The 20,074-nt window shown below is 45.6% G+C and overlaps 1 protein-coding gene across 4 annotated transcripts in view; it reads right to left on the minus strand.

The window, feature by feature from the left end:
- The window catches only part of GFOD2 (glucose-fructose oxidoreductase domain containing 2), a 39,561-nt gene continuing 19,487 nt past the window's right edge, over nucleotides 1-20,074 (minus strand). For 3 of the 4 annotated variants that reach the window (XM_043898839.1, XM_043898837.1, XM_043898840.1), the window contains 2 exons: nucleotides 10,921-11,266; nucleotides 1-1,533 (listed from right to left, as the gene is read on the minus strand). In XM_043898839.1, coding sequence (XP_043754774.1) covers nucleotides 635-1,533; nucleotides 10,921-11,179 — 1,158 coding nt within the window. In that variant the 5' untranslated portion in view covers nucleotides 11,180-11,266 and the 3' untranslated portion in view covers nucleotides 1-634. Of the gene's footprint in view, nucleotides 1,534-10,920; nucleotides 11,267-17,111; nucleotides 17,200-20,074 lie in introns of all 4 variants that reach the window. The other variant, XM_043898838.1, reaches the window with a different exon arrangement.

Here is a 20,074-nt window from a genome sequence, read left to right on the forward strand (position 1 = left end):
TAGTGTCAGACCTTCTGATTTATTAACATTTCTCGTATGTCCCAGAGCTCTCTCCCCCTTGGCTCCTCTCTGCCAAAGCAGGGGCCCTCTGCCCGGGGGCAACAGCCCCTGAAAGATCACCTGCTAAAGAAACCCCCTCCCAGCCAGGGAAGGGGTAGCCTGGAGGCCGGAAGGGCCTGGTCATGTGGAGAGAGGGCAGGTGTGGATCCCCGAGGGATGACCTGCCGCCCTCACCATTCCTGAGGTGCCCCAGCCCAGGAAGGGCATGGCAACAAGGCTTCGCGTCACTTCTCAGGCCTGTGGCATCAGCCAGGCTGGCTCCTTACTGTGCTTTCTCATCAGCCTAAAACCACAAACAGGCTGCAGAAGCTCCCCCCCAGTCAAGCTTCTGCCGGCCCTGCTCACAGACCCGGGGCACTTCTGCCTTGCGCGGTGTGCCGGCCTCTCATCCCTGGCAACAGAATGCCACCCCCTCACCAGTGGGGAGTTCCCCGGGGCCACCTTCGAATTCACTGGAATTCAACTCTGCCCAAGCGGACCTATCGAATGAAAGATACCGTCTGTGCTACCGCGAAGCCCTCCCGTCACAGCTCCTAGTCCTGCCCTGCCCGCTGCCGGGAGCCCACGAGCAGGCTCACAGGTTGTTCCGCTGGAGCGCCTCGCACAGGTTCTGGTTGGCGTCGGGCTCCTCTGCCAGCACCTCTACCGCCTCCCACTCCCCGGATCGGCTTGACCGTTTGATGGCATCCACCACACTCTGCATGTAGAGCCCGTCCTCGAACGAGGCGGCCATGGAGACAGGGGTGTGGTCCCACGTGCGGCGGTCCCCCTGCCCCTGGAAGGACTGGCGCAGAGCCTGCACCATGTAGACCATGCCCTTCAGGTAGAGCAGCGGGACGTCCTGGGCGCCCTGCTCGGGCAGCCCCGCACCCACAGCCAGCGAGTCCCTCAGCAGCAGCTCCTCGTGCGGGGCAGAGTTCTTCTGCCCGTAGAGGTCCGCGCCCCGGGCGACCAGGCGTCCCGCGGAGCCCACCACCATGACCTCGTGCACAAAGGCGCCTGGCATGTTGAAGTTGAGAGTTACTGTGCTGCACACACCCCCGCCCATGAGCATCTGGAAGAAACAGAAGTCATCGCTGGTGACGTGCCGGATGCCGCGGATGGCCGCATTCTGCCTCACAAAGGTCTTGAGCAGCCCGTGGACCTTCTCGGCTCTCTGGCCGGTAAGGTGGGTCAGCAGGTCCACAATGTAGGTGCCCATGGTGTGCAGGCCCCCGCCGCCCATGAGTTCATCGCAGATCCAGCCATAGTTGGGGCTGAGCAGGCTCCCCGAGTAGACGCGTGCGTCACAGATCATCACTGCGCCCACGTAGTGCTCGGCGATCAGCTGCTTCATGCGCACAAAGGCGGGCAGGAAGCGCAACACGTTCCCCACGAGGCTCATCAGCTGAGGGTAGTAGCGCGAGGCCGTCACCATCCGGAAAGCGTCCACTGAGGTTGCCGCCTTCTCACAAACCACGTTCTTCCCAATACCTGAGAAGAAAACAACAGGAAATCTCAAAGATCCAGGGGGTTCACACTGGGAAAAGAAAACCCATTTCTGGAAGGCAGATGACTCAGCAAAGCCGGCTCTGAGGCTAGGCGGTGGCCTAGGACAAGAGAAAGGTGATCGGCCTAGAAGAAAATGGTACCCAGGGACTGAGCCTAGAAAAAGAGTTATGGGTTCGAGAAAGAGAAGTTCTTAAAGGGAAATGAAAGGAGTAGAGGCAGAAGGCGCAAACCCAGAGTGGGAGGTACAGAGAGGTGGTACCATGGTTAATATTACGTGTCAACTTGGTTAGGTTACGGTGCCCATCAAATACTAGCCTAGACATTGCTGAGAAGAACCCTTTAGAGCTAATTAACATTTAAAGCAGTAGACTTTGAATAGAGCAGATTACCCTCCATGTGGGTGGGCCTCAACTCATCAGATGAGGGCCTTGGAGGGGGGGGAACAAACGACTGACGTTCCCCATAAAGGAAGAAATTCCACCTCCATATTGCCTTCGGATTCAAGTCTGTAGCATCAACTCTTGCTAGAATTCAGATTTGCTCTGTGGATTTCAGATCTACCAGCTCCTACAACCAGATAAGCCAATTCTTTAAAATAAATCTCTACCCTTTCTCTCAATATACATCCTATTGATTCTGTTTCTCTGGAAAACACTGCCTAATAGAAGTGGGCTGGAGAGGTGGACGTGCTTATCTTATGTTCATGCATTTATTAGATCATCAGGTTGGGGTAAGAAAATAAAATATATATTCTAGGGGATGGGCTTGGCACTCTCAGTTGTAATTGCAAAAAGGATTCTGAAGAGTCCCTGCAGACTGTCCTCAAAAAACACTGGTCCAACATGTTAGTGTAGTCAAAAGGCCAGAAAATGCTTGGCTATAGTCAGAGGGGAAAGGGAGAGAAAACATCCTTTCTGTCTCAAGCCTGTTCTAAGTGCACCGCAGCTGGAAGGCACCCAGGGAGCAAAACAAAGCTAGACAAAGCCCTGAAGAGAGAGAGCAAGAGGACTCGGGCAGCTCCCACACGAGGAAACGGAAAGGATGAACACTCTTCCACATCACAAGATGAAAGCTCAGGAGGGTACGAATGGCCACAAGACACTGATTCTTGGAGCATTTCTGTCAACTTGGTGTGGTTCAAGTAGAAGAAAGTCTTGTGCTCGTATCTTCAATAGAAAAATTTAAAAGCCTAGGAAGTGGTATGGACTAGACACACACATAGTTTTTGGGTACAGCAAGCTGGAGAAGGGTGAAGACATCCAGTTATTCCATTATTCATTCCACAGACACTGCCCTCGGGGTGCAATTCAAACTCTACCTCCTCAACTCCTCCAAGAAGTCATGGGGTTCTTGAGGGAACAAGCTCAAGAGTCTGGTACAAATGGCAGGATAAGGGAAGGGGTTATCCCTAAGGACGCAGATGTTCCAGGGAGGTGTTACCCTAAGGGGGAAGGACATCCAGGCAGGGAACTGCACGGCTCCCAGGAGCGGGGATTCCTACACCCCGAGTGTGTACCAGGAAACCGGCTGGAGGGGTTACACGGGGTCTGTACGCAATGGAGGAAATGGGATAGAGAGCTGGTAGCATCACTCACAAAGACAGTCAAGGTGGAGAAGGAAATGGCAACCCACTCCAGTATTCTTGCCTGGAAAAGTCCATGGACAGAGGAGTCTGGCGGGCTGAAGTCCATGGGATTACATGACTGAGCATGTGTGCACAAGGGTGGAGGGAAATGGGTTGGTAGCAATAAAGTGGTAGAACTAAAAAAAAAAAAAAAAAATTAAAAAAAAAAAAAGACAGTCAAGGTCAGGGGTAGGAGTGGGGATGGAATCCTGTCCCCGAGTTTCTCCATCTCAGACAATGGTGACGCCACTCTCCCAGTTTTTCAAGCCAAAATCACTGAAATCACTCTCATATCCCACTTTCAATCATCAATAAATCCTGCTGGCTTGGCTTGGCTTTCAAACTACATCCAGGATCTCACCAGTTCTCACTACCAGTACTGCCACCTGCCTCATCCAAGTCACCACTCTTTTTCACCTGGATTATTGCCATGGCAACATAACTGGTTTCCCTGAGTCGTTTCTTAACACAGAAGCCAGGGTAACTCTGTTGAAATTTAAGATGGACCAGATCATATCTCTGTGCTGCATCAAACCCTCTGCTGGCTTCTCACCTCATTCAGAATGAACCAGAGTCCTTACAGTTGCCTAGCCACAAGGTCATACATAGATGCTTTGTACGCCCCTCTAAAGTTTTCTTTTTGATCCCTTTGCTTCCCGTGGTCCCTCTCCTATTCATTCTGCTCCAGCCACTGATGTGAGAAGAGGGCTGCTTCTTACATGAAGACCTGGTGGCTGGGGAGAGGCGCTGACTGCTAAGCAGAGATGATGGGCAGGCAGGGCCAGGCCTAGTTGCTGTGCTCAGGACACAGAGTCTTGGGCTGGAATCTCTCTTGATGCTTACTCTCCTGAACAATGTTCACATTCAGGCTTCTCCTCCAGTGCCATCCAGGCTCCACTCTCCCACTGCACAGGCACTTCCCGGTTGGCAGAGCAGTCTGCAAGCCTGGACACCTGTATCTTGGGGCAGCCAGGTCAAGATTATGCTTTCTCCGGGTATGTGTATCTCCAGTAACTCTGGTGTCATTCCCTTGGTCCCCTGAAAGTTTTCTCAGTGTTTTCAGAGGGGGAATGGCCGGGACACAGATAATTTCTGGTGGCCCACTGCAGGGTGTAGCTTCTGATGGATCTGGTTTCCATTCACAAAGGCTCGGGGGGAACTTAGCTGGTCACCTTGCAGTAGAAACAATGGGGACCCAGGACAGCTGACTGCCCAGAAAGGGCATTCATTGGTGCTGAACTCAGGCTCTGGACCCAGACACTGGGATTCAAAGTCTGGTTCTCTCACTTGATTGCTGCATGACCTGGGACATTTCTAAACCTCTCTGGGTTCTGATTTACTATGCTGTAGGAGAGTCACATTTACCATGCAGGGTAGAAGAGAAGAGTAAGTCAAATGAGGCGGTATATGTAAATGCCCAGCCCAGCACTGTCATTGGTACAGTTTATAACCATCACCATGGGAGACTCAGCAGATGTTATAAATACAGGAAAAAAGGGCCCACTGTGACCTAGATTTTATGACTCACACAGAAGCTACATTTTCTAGGCCAATAATACTGATTTTCAATATTTTAAAATTTTAATTTTTAAAAAGGTATTTAAACATCAACATGAACACAGACAAGTTTTCTTATTCAATGTATTGTGTATCAGGCCTCTCAGAAAGCTGTCCAGCCCAGCCTTTCAGAAGCTCACATCCTGACAAAGCCCACAGTGGATAATCTGGTGCCTTTGGCCAGTCCTTCCCCTCACTTCCTGCCCTCTCCCCACCACCCTGACCCTTGAGAATCCCACATGGCCTTTGCCGTCTACGCAGACGGAATTCTCAGGTGTGAACTCCCAGTGCTGTGAACCTCAGTGCTGTGGCAAGGAGGAGCACATGTAGATCAGGCGCCTGTGACATAATTCAATCGCCTCCTTTACAAAGCTCTTGAAATCTCTTGTTCTTCTCCAAATAATAACAAAAGCTTTACAACAGGTACTGGCGGGACCACCAGGAGAACGGCTAGCCAAGTGTCACACGCCCAAGGCAGGGAGCCGCGTGCACAGGGCAGGCGGCCTGGGCAAGGGGACAGGCCCGTGTACTGGGGTCTGGAGCTGGAGGGGGGCCCTGTGGAGAGAGTCGCCCCCGACTGCTATCACTGTCTGCTCCTGGAGGGTCTCCGATCTCCCCCACACTTGAGGGGTTTTAGGATTAGGGACAGGAGAATCACAATACTGGGGGAGAACCTGGTCACTTGGCTGCTGAACACACGACTGACAAGGGAAGTAATGAGAAGTTAGGTTCTCAGATCCCCCCCTGTGAGAGCTGCTTCTCTGGCCAACCCAGAGTCTTCCTGCTTTGACTGTGCACAGCGGGAGGTGGGGGGTGGACGCGGGGGAGGAAAGGGGGCAGGCTGGGAGGAAAAGGACTCACGTGGCTGCTGAGAGTCTGGTGGTGATAAAACCAGAATCTAAAGGCATCTCTCGTTTCATGCCACGAGCAGTCAGGGAAGGAGGAGAGATCTTCCTGAGGCTGAACGACAGGAAAGCTTCTGAACTGGGGACCCAGCAGTGCAATCAGTGTGGGGGCTAAAGGCCATCTTGAGTGAAACAGGCCCCTGCCGGCCACAGGGCGTGTACCTTGAGGAAGATACTGGGGGTGCCTCCAGAGACAGTTTACTTAAGTTTATCTAGCTTTCCTGTTAGAAAGTCGAAAGAGAGGTTAGAGAAGCTGAAAATCACTTTTTGTCTCCATGGAATGGGGAAGTATGGATGCTGAGTGCCATTAGCTCAGATGAAATCTGCAGGTTGAACAGGCCTCTCCCGGCTCACACTCCCCAGACGACCCAGGAGTGAAGCATGCCCGAGAAACTGTCCCAGACCACGTTTTTGTTTCTCAGTAATGCACCACAGCTCTGGGACAACACCACTACCCCTCTCTGTAGAGGTGTGGGACTAGATACGTGATTTCAAACAGCAGGGGAGAGGAGCAGCCCCAGAAAAAGCACCAGTTTCATGTTTTACAAAATCCATGGATTCTGCCTTTAAAAACAAACAAACAAAACAAAAAAGGTTCTGCTACTTAGAAAAATAAGTTTGAAAGCCACCAGACAGAATCACTGCTATCCACAGCCCACTCTCTCTTGGGTCACAGGCCCCGTCAGCTCCCTGGGTCACAACCAGCAGACTGGGCTTGCACGGCCAGAATTTGTGACACTGTCATTCAACCAGCGTGCCAGGCCCAGTGCCAAGCTCTGGGATATATCAGGCATGATGGCTACCTTCAGACAACCTACACTTTAGTGGCAGAGAGCACCATGAATCTAATTATCATGTGAATATATGCAGAACTGCCCTTGTGATCAATCCAATGAAGATTATATAAATGTTAACACAGAGTCCAGAGCAAGGACATGATCTGTACTGGGGGCCAGAGAAGGTACCCCAAGGGACTGGTGTTCTTGGGAGTAAATTATCTGGGTCAGGCTGCTTGAGGAATGATCCCTTGTTATCTCAATAGCCCATGGGGAAAGGACTGGCAAACCCAGTGTTTTTCTAATGAAGTACACAAGTGCTAAGAAGCGGGCACAGAAAATTACCTTCTAGCGATGGACTTAGGAAAACATTCAACTGTAGCAAAAATGTTGGGGCACTTTGTACATTAAAATTTTTTGGAACCACTTCTAAATTGAGAAAGGAAACATAGAGTCCCTCCTTCTCCTCTAAGGAATTCACGGGAAAGCCACAAGGATGAAATCTGAGGTGGAAGAAAATGAAAAGTCAAATAAAGGTAGAAAGTAAGATGCCACAGGGCCTTCCCAGGTGACAGTAGTAGTAAAGACCCCGCCTGCCAATCAGGAGACATAAGAGACACGGGTTCGACCCCTGGGTGGGAGAAGACCCCTTGGAGGAGGGCATAGCAACGCACTCCAGTATGCCTGCCTGGAGAATCCCATGGACAAGAGGAGCCTGGTGGGCTACTGTCCACTGGGGGGCAAAGAGTTGGACATGACTGAAGCCACTTAGCAAGCATGCATGCAAGATGCTATAGAAAAGAGCTGTGAGGTGAAAAGTATATCTCTACAGGATAAGTCCAAGCATTAGTTTTAGAAAAAAAACTTATAAACTTATTAGAAAAACACTAATAAGAATGAGGGAAGAAACAATCTTTATGGCCTCAGAAATGACATAAGAATACAATGATCTAAGAAACTGAGGAAAATGTGATTTTCCCTACAGCACTAAGGCTTAGTGAGATGCTGTGACCTTAAACGTTTCTGGGCCTGGGTTTCTGTAACTGGAAATGAAGATGTTGGATGAGACCAGTGGTTCTCAATCCTTAGTGTGGATCAGAATCACCCAGAATGCTTGTTCCAAAATTGGTAGGCCTCACCCACTGAGATTCAGAAGATCTGGGAAGGGGCCCAGAATTGGGATTTATAACAATTTCCCAGGTGATGCTGCTGCTGCTGGCCCAGCATCTCTGAGAAAGGCTGGACTAGATACTCTCTTTATTGTTACTGCAGGTCCAACACTTCTGACTTTATGTCTGTGAATTTCAAAAGAAGAAAATACAGTACTCTGACTGGCATCAAAAGTTTTAGAAGAAGAAGAGTCTAAGTCATAGATTTGCTTTATAGCTGCAAATGTGGATAGGTGCTGCATGCCTCACTTAACTGCTTCTCGTCTCTCTGACTTAACCTTTTACAATGCTGGGCAACGCAAGAAGGATCCTTCACTCAATAGAGACTTGAGACAATTACGATTTAACTTCTCATGGGTTCAAAATCTGGAAGAGCTTATCTAAAATTAGAGTACTTCAACAACTATCCTGTTAAGTAAACATGTCTTTTTTCCCCCCTGGTTCTAAAAAGATTGAGGATCTAAAGCTTACATCCTTTAAATTAATTAATTAATTAATAGGGCGTGTGGGGACCTTAGTTCCCCAGACCAGGGACCGAACTCACGCTCCCTGCAGTGGAAGCGTGGACTCCTAACCACTGGACTGTCAGCAAAGTCCCTAAAGCTTATATCCTTAATGAAACATAAGAGACACAGCACCCATAACAGAAAGGGTAGAAAAAGAAAAAGAAGACAGAGATATGTAAGTGGGAAAAACAGAAAAATATCCTCTCATGCATATATAGAGGGACTCGTACACGGGAATACACAGGTGGAACAGCAGTGGGGGTGTTCTGGAATGCTGACTCTGAGCCCTTTTAAATATACTGCATTTTTATAACTATCAATGTGTCTATTCTGTTCTTCATCTAAACAGTGTACAAGAATCAGATACTGCCAGAGCTTTACATTACAGGAAGAAAGAATGGGTCCTACTTTTGAGAAATTAACTTAAATAAAGTCCCCCAACCCACAGAAAAGTTTTTCACATTTGAGATGACTTAGAATGCTTAGTTTCATTTCTGAGCTACATTCAACTCAGTGAATATCTGAACATTTACCTAGTGAACATCCAGAGGAGACGCCTACTATTTATTTTTGATATGAATTTAGCTTAAACAAATCTGTTCTTCCACTTGGGACAACAGGAAAGCCAGGCTTTCCCCTGTAACGCGATGCCAGTGTCTTACTTGGTCAGTAAAGGGAGGCAGTCATATCATGCTGGAAAGACTGAATGATACCTTCATTTCACAGGGGCCTCCAGAGGTTGACAGGGACAGAAATAGGACCAGAAGTGGGGTCTGATGTCAAGGTCAGTTTGGTGCTCTGCCTACAGCAGTTTATGCACTCATATCCAGTCATTTGGGAAAACTAGAGCAGTTCTCATGGCCTCTTCCATATGAGCTAAAGCTAAGTCAGAATTCTCACAAAGAAAGAAAGCAAGCACACAGGGAGTTAACCTCATGGTTGCAATAGGCTCGGTGACTCCTTTGGGGCCTAAGTGCGCAGTGCCTCGTGGCAGATCCAGTCGACATGGCTCTCTTAGCCCAACCAACTTGGCCCTGGGATCATGTACCTGCAAGAACAGACCAAGGACCCGCATTCATACCTTCCTCCCTCCTGACAACAGAGGTGTGGAGACAGGGCTGATGGTTTCACTTCACTGAGGGCTGGGATACAAGACCCCAGAAGCTGTCCTTGTTTATATTAAATGGCCCGAAGTCCAGTGTTTTCCTATACGAGGAAAACACCTGGGAGGCTTGTGCCCAAAGAACTCCAGGTCTCCTTTCTCCTTACACAGCTAGGAAATGGCCTCTGTGGGAACCTGAAAGTTCAAGAAGCTGGCTGAGAGCCTCTAGAACGCTGCCTCCGCACACACCCTCACCAACCTGCACTCAGGCCAAAGGAACGGTGAGAAGTCAAGAGACCATGGTAGCTTGATTCCCTTGAACCAGCCCTCTGTTAAAGTGCTGACTTTAGTCTACTTCTAAACTCAATCTGGGAGCATGATCTGCTCTAAAAATCTAGGGCCAGTGAATAGCTCCAAAGTCACAACACCCTCAGAGAGAGCCCTCTGGAAAAGACAAACCATCTATAATTTTTGGTCAAAACTTACATGCCCCAAATCAACAACCAGAGAGAGATGCTTGTTCTACTCACTTCAATGAACATTTATCCTTTACAGCCCACTGGGTTAGAGGTGACAGACACTCTCTTATCTTCAGACGACAGGAAAGACAAGCAGTCTTGGATCCTGCACCACGGTGGTGGCCAGGAGGAGTGGTGGTCAGCCTCATGACATAGCGGTTCCTGGACCCAGAGATCTCTGGGTCAGAGATGGACACCTGGCTCCTCTCCCCTTATATACAACAATTACTCTGTCAATTAATTATATGCTACCCGAATTGTTACTTAAGTCTTTTCTCATTTACCTGGCCATGTGTGTTAATTCCAGTCTCTGTGTTACTTCCAGATCGGAATGTGAAATCTGAAAGCAGAGACAGCTCTATCCCAACACTGCTCTGAATGTCAAGAATGATACCAGGCCAGTGGCTAGCACACAGATTTTTTTTTTTAAAGAATTGCTGGATGAATGTTGACTGGTTTGTTTCCCTATTAAATTAGGTTCTTTTTTTTTTTTTTTTTTTAAATTAGGTTGTTATTCATGTAAGACAAAGGCGAATTTTTCCTACTGTCCACAGGAAAGAGCAGCCCGACAGGAATTGCAGGCGAACAGTTCACCAAACCACACCCAGCCGGGGCAGGAGATGGCCAAGCCCACTGCTTCCCGAGGGAGCAGGGATGCGAGCAGGCCAACCTGTGGGTTCCGCTGGGGAAACACAGCGCATTCGGACAGCCTTCCTGCCTCTGGCATACACAACTGCAAAGCATGACAGGAAGGGTGTGTGCTCAGTCTAGTCAAGGACTGACAAAATATGGGAAATGGCAGCCTTGATACACACCCTCTTCTTTCTGTGGTGCTGTATGCCACGGAAATGAAGTACAAATGCATCAATCACAGCCAATTCCCCCGGGCCCAGGTCTTTGGATTCTGATTTCACAGAAGCGAACTTTACAATGCCTGAATGTAATCATCTCCTGCCCCTGTGATAGGCCAGCTCTGAAGGCATCTGCTTAGTTTTTGCTTGGGGATGTACCTACGGGAGGTGGGAAAGGCTGTGTCTTTCCCAGACATTGGGGCATTTCCTCTTGCAGCTGTAAGGCCTACCAAAGTGCCCCCTCAGCATTGCTTCAGGGACGAGAGGTGTCCCAGACCCAAGCCCAAGAGGGCCTACCCAGGCCCAGAGAAGAGCAGGGATGCTCAAGGACCCCCGAGAGGGAGGCGCCATCTGCCCATACCTAGAGCCTTCACAGATATCTGCCGGGTGAGCGGAGGGGGCATGTTGATGCACACCAGATCCACGTCTTGATGCAGCAAGACGTCATCGGTCTGGCTGGTGTAGAAGGCGATGTTCATCTCCTCAGCGAGCTGCTTGGCCTCCTCCTCGGTCTTCCCCCACAGGGCCTGCACCGTGAACCCCTCTGCCCGCAGCAGTGGGACCAGAACCCGGGCGGAGCTGCCGGTCCCAAACACACCCACGCCGGGAAGCATCTTCATGCCGCCTTCTTGGTTCACCAACTCATCTCCTCACCAGAGGCTCCGGCATGAGCACCACTGTCTCGCAGTCTCGGTCATACATGGCTCCTGGAATAGCAAGCAGGACACTGGCGATTAGGGGAGGGCATGCTCAGCAGAGGCAATTTCCTGGGATGATTTGGAAGCAGCAAGTTCTCTGCCACGCAGGACAAGAGACACACTGCTCCATAGGGGAACGCTGCAGAAACTTCTCCCATGGAGACTAAGGATATTAGCAGTATCTGTCTACTAGGAGGAGGAGAGATGAAAAATAAGTACAGCTGTGTTCAAATTCCTGTCCTGCTATACTTAATTTTCTGTGTGACTCTGGTCAAACCATTTAACCTTCAGGGCCTTAACTGTACAAGTTCATGGTTCTCTAATACTATATTACAGAAAGAAAAAGGAGTGTTATTATATTACAGTTAAAAGACAAAAGAGAACTACCTAGGTGCTATGAAAGTGAAAGTGTTAGTCTCCCAGTCATGTCTGACTCTTTGCGACCCCATGTACTACAGCCTGCCAGGATCCCCTGTCCATGGAATTCTCCAGGCAAGAATACTGTAGTGGGTTGCCATGCCCTTCTCCAGGGGATCTTTCCAACCCAGGTCTCCTGCATTGCAGGCAGATTGTTTACCATTTGAGCTACCCGGGGAGCCCAGGTGCTATACACATTATAATTTTAAAGTTTATGGTAGCAAACATAGGAAAATGTTCACTAGAAACCAAAATACCAACAAGAAACTACCAAACAGGCAGCAGCAGCAGTGCTAACAACAAGGATATTTACAAGGATATTTTTATATAAAAATGTCCAGGCCAATGTTGACCATGATAGTGAAAAACTGGGAAATGAGATACATATTCAATCACAGTAGTGGGTCAGATCAACAACACTATGGAGCCACTGAAAACCACGAGTAGAAGGCCCTCAACGACCTGAAAGACATCACCATGTATCCCTTGAAAGGGGGAAAACAATACGTGAAGCACGACATCAATATTCTTTAAAATAAACCCAAAAAAGCACAAGAAAAGTAAATATGTATGAGACTATAAAGGATATCTACATCAATGACCATACTCCACAGAGAGGACGTAACTGAAGGACCTAATTTAATAATGGTTATAAATTGATAGAACTGTGAATGATTTTTGTTTTATGAACTTTGCCATATTTTCAACAATGAATGTGTCTTACTTTTTGTAGCATTTTCCCTTCTGATTACAAGGATTATAAAATGAAAAAATGAAGTACTGCATTATGTGGACACAATGCAGTACTTGGGTACAATCTCAAAAATGACAGAATGATCTCTGTTTCCAAGGCAAATCATTCAATATCACAGTAATCCAATTAATCATGAGTAGAAGGCCATGGACATCACCACATAGTCAATACCAAAATCAGACTGATGATATTCTTTGCAGCAGAAGATGGAGAAGCTCTATACAGTCAGCAAAAACAAGACTGGGAGCTGACTGTGGCTCAGATCATGAACTCCTTATTGCCAAATTCAGATTTAAATTGAAGAAAGTAGGGAAACCCACTAGATCATTCGGGTATGACGTAAATCAAAACCCTTATGATTATACAGTGGAAGTGGCAAATAGATTCAAGGGATTAGACCTGATAGACAGAGTGCCTGAAGAACTACAGACGGAGGTTCGTGACACTGTACAGGAGGCAGTGGTCAAGATCATCCCCAAGAAAAAGAAATACAAAAAGGCAAAACGGTTGTCTGAGGAAGCCTTACAAATAGCTGAGAAAACAAGAGAAGCGAAAGGCAAAGGAGAAAAGGAAAGATATATCCATCTGAATGCAGAGTTCCAAAGAATAGCAAGGAGAGATAAGAAAGTCTTCCTCAGTGATCAATGTAAAGAAATAGAGGAAAATAATAGAATGGGAAAGACTAGAGAGCTCTTCAAGAAAATTAGAGATACCAAGGGAACATTTCATGCAAAGACGGGTACAATAAAGGACAAAAACGGTATGGACCTAACAGAAGCAGAAGATATTAAGAAGAGGTGGCAAGAATACACAGAAGAACTATACAAAAGAGATCTTAATGATCCAGATAACTACCTACGATGGTGTGATCACTCACCTAGAGCCAGACATCCAGGAATGAAAAGTCAAGTGGGCCTTAGGAAGCATCACTACAAACAAAGTGGAGGTGATGGAATTCTAGTTGAGCTATTTCAAATCTTAAAAGATGATGCTGCTAAAGTGCTGCATTCAATATGCCAGCAAATTTGGACAACTTGGCAGTGGCCACAGGACTGGAAAAGGTCAGTTTTCATTCCAATCCCAAAGAAAGGCAATGCCAAAGAATGTTCAAATTACCACACAGTTCCACTCATCTCACACACTAGCAAAGTAATGCTCAAAATTCTCCAAGCCAGGCTCAGCAATACGTGAACTATGAACTTCCAGATGTTCAAGCTAGATTTAGAAAAGGCAGAGGAACCAGAGATCAAATTGACAACATCCGTTGGATCATCGAAAAAGCAAAAGAGTTCCAGAAAAACATCTACCTCTGCTTTGACTACACCAAAGCCTTTGACTGTGTGGATCACAACAAACTGTGGAACATTCTTCAAGAGATGGGAGGGAACACCAGACCACCCTACCTGCCTCCTAAGAAATCTGTATGCAGGTCAAGAAGCAACAGTTACAACTGGAGATGGAACATTGGACTGGTTCCAGATTGGGAAAGGAGTATGTCAAGGCTGTATGTTGTAACCTTGCTTATTTAACTTATATGCAGAGTACATCTTGCAAAATGCCAGGCTGGATGAAGCACAAGCTGGAATCAAGACTGCCGGGAGAAATATCAATAACCTCAGATACACAGATGATACCACCCTTATGGCAGAAACCAAAGAAGAACTAAAGAGCCTCTTGATAAAAGTGAAAGGGAGTTGAAAAAGCTGGCTTAAAACTCAACATTCAAAAAACTAAGATCACAGCATCTGGTCCCATCACTTCATGGCAAATAGATGGGAAACAATGGAAACAGTGACACAGTTTCTTTTCTTGGGCTCCAAAATCACTGCAGATGGTGACTGCAGCCAAGAAATTAAAAGACTCTTGCTCCTTGGAAGAAAAGCTATGACCAACCTAGACAGCACATTAAAAAGCAGAGACATTATTACTTTGCCAACAAAGGTCCGTCTAGTCAAAGCTATGGTTTTTCCAGTATGTATGGATGTGAAAGTTGGAATACAAAGAAAGCTGAGTGTCGAAGAATTGATGTTTTTGAACTGTGGTGTTGGAGAAGACTCTTGAAAGTCCCCTGGACTGCCAGGAGATCAAACTAGTCAATCCTGAAGGAAATCAGTCCTGAATATACATTGGAAGGACTGATGCTGAAGCTGAAACTCCAATACTTTGGCCACTTGATACAAAGAACTGACTCATTGGAAAAGATCCTGATGCTGGGAAAAGACTGAAGGCAGGAGGAGAAGGGGACGACAGAGGATGAGATAGTTGGATGGCATCACCATCTCAATGGACATGAGTCTGAGCAAGCTCTGGGAGTTGATGATGGACAGGGAAGTCTAGCATGCTACAGTCCATGGGGTCGCAAAGAGCTGGACACAACTGAGCAACTGAACTAAAAGAATGAAACCAAACAAAAGTCTGCTTGGAAATTACAATGAGATTCTGATGTGTGTAGGGAATAGGTTTCCCTCTGAGGCAATCCCTCAGGTAAGCCAGTGGTCCCATTCTAGCTGTGTGTGGGGCCACTGGTGACCCCAGATCCACTGAATCAGACTGTGGGGATGAGGCTACGTCACATCACTTTCTTTTTTCTTTTGATTCTTATTTTATTGTGATAAAATACACATAAATTTACTATGTTAGCCATTATTAAGTGTACAGTTTAGTGGAATTAAGTACCTTCATACAGCTGTGTAACCATCACCATCACCCACTTCCAAAACTCTTTTCACCTTGCAAAATCGAAACTCTGTCTTAACAGGGAGTGACTTCTCATTTCAACAGTGACTTCTCATTTCAACAGTTAATTAACAGTGACTTCTCATCTCAACCTTTCCCTCCAGCCCCTGGCAACCACCATGTCTCTATGAATCTGACTACTGTGCGTAGGTACCTCATAAAGTGGAATCACAAAGCATTGGTCCTTTTGTGACTGGCTTATTTCACTTAGCATGTTCTCAAGGTTCATCCATGGTATAGCTTATGTCAGAATTTCTTCCTTTTTCTGAGGTTGAAAATATTCCACTGTATGCATATATTACATTTTGCTTATCTATTCACCTGTCCATGGATACCTGGGTAGCTTCCACATATTAGCTACTGTGAATAATGCTGCTGTGAACATGGGTATACAGGTATCTCTTCCAGACTTGGCTTTCAATTCTTTTGGGTAGATACTCAGAGGTGGAATTGCTGGATCACATGGTAAGTCTGTTTTTAATTTTCCGAGGAACCGCCACACTGTTTCCCACAGATCCTGCACCATTTTATTTATTTTTTAGTATTACTTTAAAATTTTGCTTACTTATGTATTTAGGCTGTGCTGCATGGCTTGCAGGATCTTAGTTTCTCAACCAGGGATTGAATTGGGGCCTGCAGCAATACAAGCACCAAGTCCTAACCACTGGACCACCAGGGAACTCCCAAAGTCCTGTATCGTTTTAAATAATAATTTTATAAACACATAATAGTCCCTTAGCCTATCTAATATCTTTAAAAAAAAATCTGACTACTTTTTGATCTTGATGCTACAAATCACAACTTTTGAAAAGTTGTATCCAAATGCTGGCTATCCAAATGCTGTTCTACTTTTATAACATTGCTTCACTTGCTCCTCCTCACAAATCAGAGTCATGGGCGTTCCTTTTGTAAATCCATAGTAATTAACTACTTCACTCCCCAACTGTGAGCACTAGGGATACATACAGCTCTTCCTTCCCGTCCATGATGCCCTCCCACCTTCCTGGTCATTTCTGGGGGCAGCTTTCAGGTTCCCCTGCCCCTTCAATGCTAAGGTTCTTGAGATCCTGTCAGAGGCGCCCTCTTCTCTTCTTGCTCTACATGTTCTTTTACTACTCATGTCCCAGGCTTTAATTAGTATACCAATGACTTCCAAATCTGAAGCCAAGCCCAGCTTTCTTTCCAGAGCTGCACATACCCATGTATTCTAAGCTCCACAAAACCCACATGACTAACCTGAACAGAAGCAGTAAAGTAAGACGGTGAGAACACAAAGTGAATACATCTACGGGTCCAAATCCTGGCTTCTCAGGAAGGGGAACACATGTAAATCCATGGCTGATTCATGTCAATGTATGGCAAAAATCACTACAATATTATAAAGTAATTAGCCTCCAACTAATAAAAATAAATGAAAACAAAACAAAACACAAACATTTGGAAACAAACAAACAAAAAAAATCCTGGCTTCACCAGTTCTGAGCTGAATGCAGTGTTTTTCATGGGAAAAGCAGGTCTAATGCTGTTTAGCTCAAGGGGTCTTTTGAAGATGAAATAAGATCTGGTTATAAGTGCCTAACAAAGTGTCTGGTGTATGAAGTGAAGTGAAGTGAAGTAGCTCAGTCGTGTCCAACTCTTTGTGACCCCATGGACTGTAACCTACCAGGCTCCTCTGTCCGTGGGATTCTCGAGGCAAGACTACTAGTCAGCATTTAATAATTATCATAAACCTTCTCTCAAACATTTTCTCCCTCTATTTTCTATTTCATGGCATGTCAGCATCACCAATTCTGTTCTTCAACCCATGTGCAACCTCTTTATTCCCTCACCTGTACAGGTAACTCATCATCAAGCCTTGATGATCCTCCCTCTTTATCATCTCTTAAATCCACCCCTTCCTGACAGCCCTTCCGCCACTGCCCTAGGCTAGTCCCCGGCGCCACTCACCTGGATGAGGCAACCACCTTCTACTTGATCTCTCCTGCTTCCATCCTTTCCTTCCTTCATCCATTCCTCATACTGCAAAGGGATTTTTCTAAAATGCAAATGGAATCACATCACTCCCTTCCTGTTTGAACACTTCAATGACTTCCCAATGGACTCAGTATGAAGTCCAGATGCTTTAGTATGACTTACAAGGGCCTGCAAGATCCAGAAATCTCAAGACAGGTCTAGTTTTGTGTAGGGTCACTTTCAAGGGTTATCTCCAAATAAGATGAATTTCAAAACACACACCTAGAAAACCTAGTAGGAAGAATGATCTGTGAAATTACTAGCTATAAACCAGGGAAAAGTTCTGGAGATAGTTACTCAAAATGAAAACAATTGCTTCAGGTTAACAGATGATGAGTGTAATTTTTCTTTCTGGGAAAATTAAACAGTGGGGAACAGTTGTTCATTGAGCCGCTTTTAGATCTTATTAACATGGTAAGTTTGTACATGAATGTTCACAGGAGAATTAAACATAACAGCCAAAAAGTAGAGACAACCCAAATGTCCATCAACTGCTGAATGGGTAAACAAAATCTGATTAAGTAGTACTATTCAGCCACAACAATTAATGAAGTATTGATGCAAGCTACAACACAGATGAACCTTGAAAACATTATGCTGAGTCAAAGAAGCTAGTCACAGAAGATCATATAATATATGACTCCACTTATATACAATGTTCAGAATCGACAAAACCATGGAGACAAAGTAAATTAGGGGATGGAGAAAGAACGGAATTGGGAGGTACAGAGGCCTAACTATTCTTTGACACGTGGTTATCTACTTGTTCCAGCCCCAATTGTTGAAGAAAGTATTTTTTTCCGCCAGAATGACCTTGGTACCTTTACTGAAAATCAGTTGATCATAAATATATGGGTTTATTTGTGGACTCTCAATTTTATTGATATGCAGATTATATCAGATATGCAGATGTCACCACCCTTATGGCAGAAAGTGAAGAACTAAAGAGCCTCTTGATGAAAGTGAAAGATGAGAGTGAAAATGTTGGCTTAAAACTCAACATTCAGAAAACTAAGATCAAGGCAACCAATCCTATCACTTCATGGCAAATAGATGGAGAAACAATGTAAACAGTGACAGACTTTGCTTTTTGGGGTTCCAAAATCACTGCAGATGGTGACTGCAGCCATGAAATCAAAAGATGTTTACTCCTTGGAAGAAAAGGTATGACCAACCTAGACAGCATATTAAAAAGCAGAGACATTACTTTACCAACAAAGGTCTGTCTAGTCAAAGCTATGGTTTTTCCAAAAGTCATGTATGGATGTGAGAGTTGGACTGTAAAGAAAGCTGAGTGCTGAAGAAGTGATGCTTTTGAACTGTGGTGTTGGAGAAGACTCTTGAGAGTCCCCTGGATTGCAAGGAGATCAAATCAATCAATCCTGAAAGAAATCAGTACTGAATATTCACTGGAAGAACTGATGTTGAAGCTAAAACTCCCAATACTTTGTCCCCCGATATAAAGAACTGACTCATTGGAAAAGACCCTGATGCTGGGAAAGATTGAAGGCAGGAGGAGAAGGGGACAACAGAGGATGAGATGGTTGGATGCTATCACTGACTCAATGGACATGAGTTTGAGCACGTTCTGGGAGTTGGTGATGGACAGGAAAGCCTGGCATACTGCAGTCCATGGGATCGCAAAGAGTCAGACATGACTGAGTGACTGAACTGAACTGAATTTTATTCCATTGATCTATAGTCTGTCCTTACCCCAGTATCACCTTGTCTTGATTACTTCAGTAAGTTCTGAAATCACTAAGTGTGAGTCTTCTGACTGTTTCTTTTGAAATATTATTTTGGCTATTCTGAAACCCTTGCACATTCCTATAAGTTTTACAACCAATTTATCAATCTGGGATTTTGAAAGAGATTGCTTTGAATCTACAGATCAATTTGGGAACTGTTTTCATCATAATAATCTTAAGATTTCTGATTCATGAACATGGGGTGTCTAATTTATTTAAACAATATTTTATAGTTTTCACGGTATAAGTTACACACTTTTTTATTAAATTTACTTCTGTTATTTTATTTGATGCTATAGTAAATGGAATTGTTTTAATTTCATTTTCAGATCCAGCTTTTCTTTTGCTTCTGCTGTAGATATAAGTGGACGGTGTGAAGTGTCTGTCTCTGTTAGGGGTTGGTTTGCTTGTAGAGCCCACAGGACAGCATCCTATACTGCTTGATCCTACCTGAAGACAACTGTGCCTTTGTGAACCACGGAAATAAGCAAGATCTGAGATGCCTGTGACCCCAAACCCCTGTCAGCTTCCTGCCTCCTCCTGTGTCTAACTTTCTGGGCTGTAGAGTTTTGTCTCGTTCCCTGAACTCTACTATTTCTACTATTATGTCCGTGGTTTCCCAGCCACCTCTGTTTCATCTTTGCTGATAATTCTCTTGCCCTTACAGGCTTCCCTTCTAGTTAGAAAACAGGTCGGTCACATACTACCTTCTACTGTTTTCAAGTCCTGAATTCCCTTTAGCTATTTTTGTCACTTTCTGTATTTACAGGTTTTTGGGGGGTTACTTACAGGTCATGGATATTCTGAGACATTGAAAGTGTAAACTCTGTAGTGCTACATAAGTAAGATTCTGCTTAAGTTCTCTGGGTCATTCATTATTACAACAGCTCTAAGGGCCAGGGAGCGACACAAAGCCACCAAAAGCAACGATGTCCATGTCCTCTCTAAATTCACACCCAGGGCACACTTCCTCCTCTCTCACATCTCATTTTTCATGTTCTAATTATATTTGGGTGTATATTTGCACTGGTGGCTTAAAACAACAGAATGGATTAGAAGAAATGTTAATAATCTCTGTTTTATTGACACTGAGTCAAAGGACAGCTTCACCAACACCAATAAATAGAAGGGCAAGAGCTGGCCTCTGAG

This window comes from Cervus elaphus, chromosome 4 (assembly GCF_910594005.1).
Source record: "Cervus elaphus chromosome 4, mCerEla1.1, whole genome shotgun sequence".
Lineage (NCBI taxonomy): Eukaryota > Metazoa > Chordata > Mammalia > Artiodactyla > Cervidae > Cervus > Cervus elaphus.